The sequence below is a fragment of the Mesitornis unicolor genome, unplaced genomic scaffold (genome assembly GCF_000695765.1).
Source record: "Mesitornis unicolor isolate BGI_N332 unplaced genomic scaffold, ASM69576v1 scaffold27476, whole genome shotgun sequence".
In the NCBI taxonomy this organism is placed as follows: Eukaryota; Metazoa; Chordata; class Aves; order Mesitornithiformes; family Mesitornithidae; genus Mesitornis; species Mesitornis unicolor.
The window spans coordinates 7,413-9,785 of record NW_010192063.1 but is presented as its reverse complement, the minus strand read 5'-3'; the positions used below and the strand labels follow the sequence as shown (position 1 = coordinate 9,785).

At 58.4% G+C, this 2,373-nt stretch overlaps 1 protein-coding gene across 1 annotated transcript in view; it reads right to left on the bottom strand.

Annotated features, from left to right (window-relative positions):
* Positions 1 to 530: 530 nt before the first annotated feature.
* The window catches only part of LOC104542594 (tumor necrosis factor receptor superfamily member 27-like), a 4,947-nt gene continuing 3,104 nt past the window's right edge, over positions 531 to 2,373 (bottom strand). Inside the window, exons 6-8 of the mRNA XM_010186956.1 lie at positions 1,899 to 2,345; positions 1,242 to 1,373; positions 531 to 826 (exon numbers count right to left, since the gene is read on the bottom strand). Coding sequence (XP_010185258.1) covers positions 531 to 826; positions 1,242 to 1,373; positions 1,899 to 2,345 — 875 coding nt within the window. The remainder of the gene's footprint in view (positions 827 to 1,241; positions 1,374 to 1,898; positions 2,346 to 2,373) is intronic.

Here is a 2,373-nt window from a genome sequence, read left to right as displayed (position 1 = left end):
AGCAGGCATGGCCAGGTCCATAGTCGAGGACCAGCTCTGGTGCAGAGGAAGAGGAGCAAGAGAAAAGTAAACCAGGAAAGGGGCAACTGGTGCCCAGGAAAGCAGAGCAGAGGCCAGATCAAGGATGGGAAAGTTGGAATGGGAAAGAGGTGATGGCTGAGCACATAGGAAGGTGGCTGCCCGCAGAGACCAAGCCCTGTGGCCAAGGGACCCCATTGCCAATGGCAAAGGCAGCATGGGCGGCACAGTGGCTGACGGCACACCGCTGCCAGACAAGGGTGTCAAGAGAGCCAGAGGAACCGGCCTCTGGAAGGGCCTGAGCGAACCCTGGGAGGAGGCACAGCTGTGGCCTCCCGGAGCTCCCCTGAGGAGGGATGCTCCCCCTCGCGTCCTTCCATCCCATGATGCAAAGACCATCTCCACATACTCCCCATGTCCACATCAGATTATGTGGCCGCAGGGCTACTGGATCCTCTCCTGTACCAGTACACACAGCGCCCGGAGCTTCCTCCGTCCTTTCCCTGTCCCCTCTAGCGCTGGCGGTCCTGAGCCTGGCTGAGGGCGAAGTGGTCGCAGAGCAGGAGCAAGGCATCGAACCGCTGGAGCCGCTGCAGAGCCTGGGCCAGGAGCGGGATGGTGATGGCATCTCTCGAGGAGGTGAGGTGAGTGACGAGCTGCTCAAATCCAGATATCCGTCCCAGCAAATGGGGTGTGACGCCCAGCTCCAGCGCCACGTGGCTGAAGTTCTTTGCGCCGTTCAAGGAAGGGTCCAACAAGAAGGCAAGGGACTGCACCAAGGGATGGGGGAGCTCAGCTACCAGCAGACCTGGGGAAGCAACACAGCAAAGCGGGGTTAGAATGCAACCATCTGGCTGGGAGGATTAACAGAGCAGTCAGACTCAGGTCCCTGTCCCCATTGAGCAGGTAAAATGCCACCTTGCCACTGTGGGTATCTCCTCCAACATCATTTTCAGAGCTCAGCAACGTGGAGCTGGCTCAGTCCTGGGGAGGCTGGTAACTGGTGACAACTGGGCATCCATCCGCCACCCACCCACAGATCATTCAAGGCAGCATCACAGAAAATCTGCCCTGTGAACTACCACCAAAGGCCACAAAAGGTAAGTCCCTGTGACAACTTGCACCTCCACGTAGCTGTGGTGGGCTTTGGAGGAGCTCCCTTCCAAGAATCTGCCTCTCCCTGCTGCCCCAGTACTCAAAGATGAGGCTGGAGAGACACTTACCCTTTGCCGTGCTGCTGATCTGAGTCACGAGGCTCTGGGCATCATCCACCTGGCAAGACAAAGACCCCAAGGTTGGTGGCAGCCTGCTGAGAACAGCAATGCCTGTCACTGCCCCCAGGGCCATCGCAGAGGCTGAGGAACAGCACTTCTCCTTCCAGCACTACCGCCCCACAGAGCCAATGACCTCCTTGGGGTGCTCCATGGCCTCCCAGCAAACTGCTTCCATAAACGGTCACCTGGAGCTGAGCTGTTAAAGGGATTTCTCTGCCAGACATTTTCTGAGTCTCATTGATGTTAGTCACCGGGTTCACTGCAAGCTCACCAGAGAGGGAGGAGGAACCAGCTCCCCTTGCCAGCTCAGCTTTCGGGAGAGTAAGAGAAGAACCACTCGAGAGCACATCAGTAAAGATATGCTCATACATTCAATAAATCAACTCTAGTCTTTTGGGTGTTTGAAACTGCCCCAGCAGGTCACATTTCCATGGCTGATGGCCTGTTGAGTGACACATCTGGCAAATTGTTTTTCATAAGTACCAGTTAGTCCCAAATATTAATGGGCCTCAATCTATGTCCCAAAACCTCTGGCAAGCCCAGCACCCTGTGCCTGAGCCTAGGGTGTCCAGCACTGGTTCAGAGGAACAAGAAGGCCAGAGAAACTTACTGGCTGCTCCCTGCTTTCGGTGGTGGGATTCGGGAAGGTGGAGGGTGGGCGCCGGGCCCCCCCGGCCGCACCCTCCGGCCGTTCGCCGCCCACGAACTCTGCCTGAGTGGAGAACTTCTGGAGGTCCAGCTCGGTGCACTCCACCGGGGCATGAGGCCACTTGTGCTGCATTTCGGAGGCGCAAGAGGAGAAGGGGGCCAGGGCCTCCGCTGTGCCCAGCTGGCCCTGCCTGGGGGTGGCAGGCGATCGGACCCCAGCCAGGCAGTCGCCACGGCCTGAGGCCCGAATGAGGGGCTGGCTTTCCAGGAGGCTCCTGCCCAGCTGGACTTTGGAGGCAGCGCCAACCGCAGTGGATGGTGGCAAGTCTGGGTCTGGCTGGAGAGAGGGGAGCTGGAGACCCACAGCTTCACCATCAGAAATGAACTGGACAGCTTCCACCGGGCCTGAAAGCAGAAACCAGCACGCTCCAGC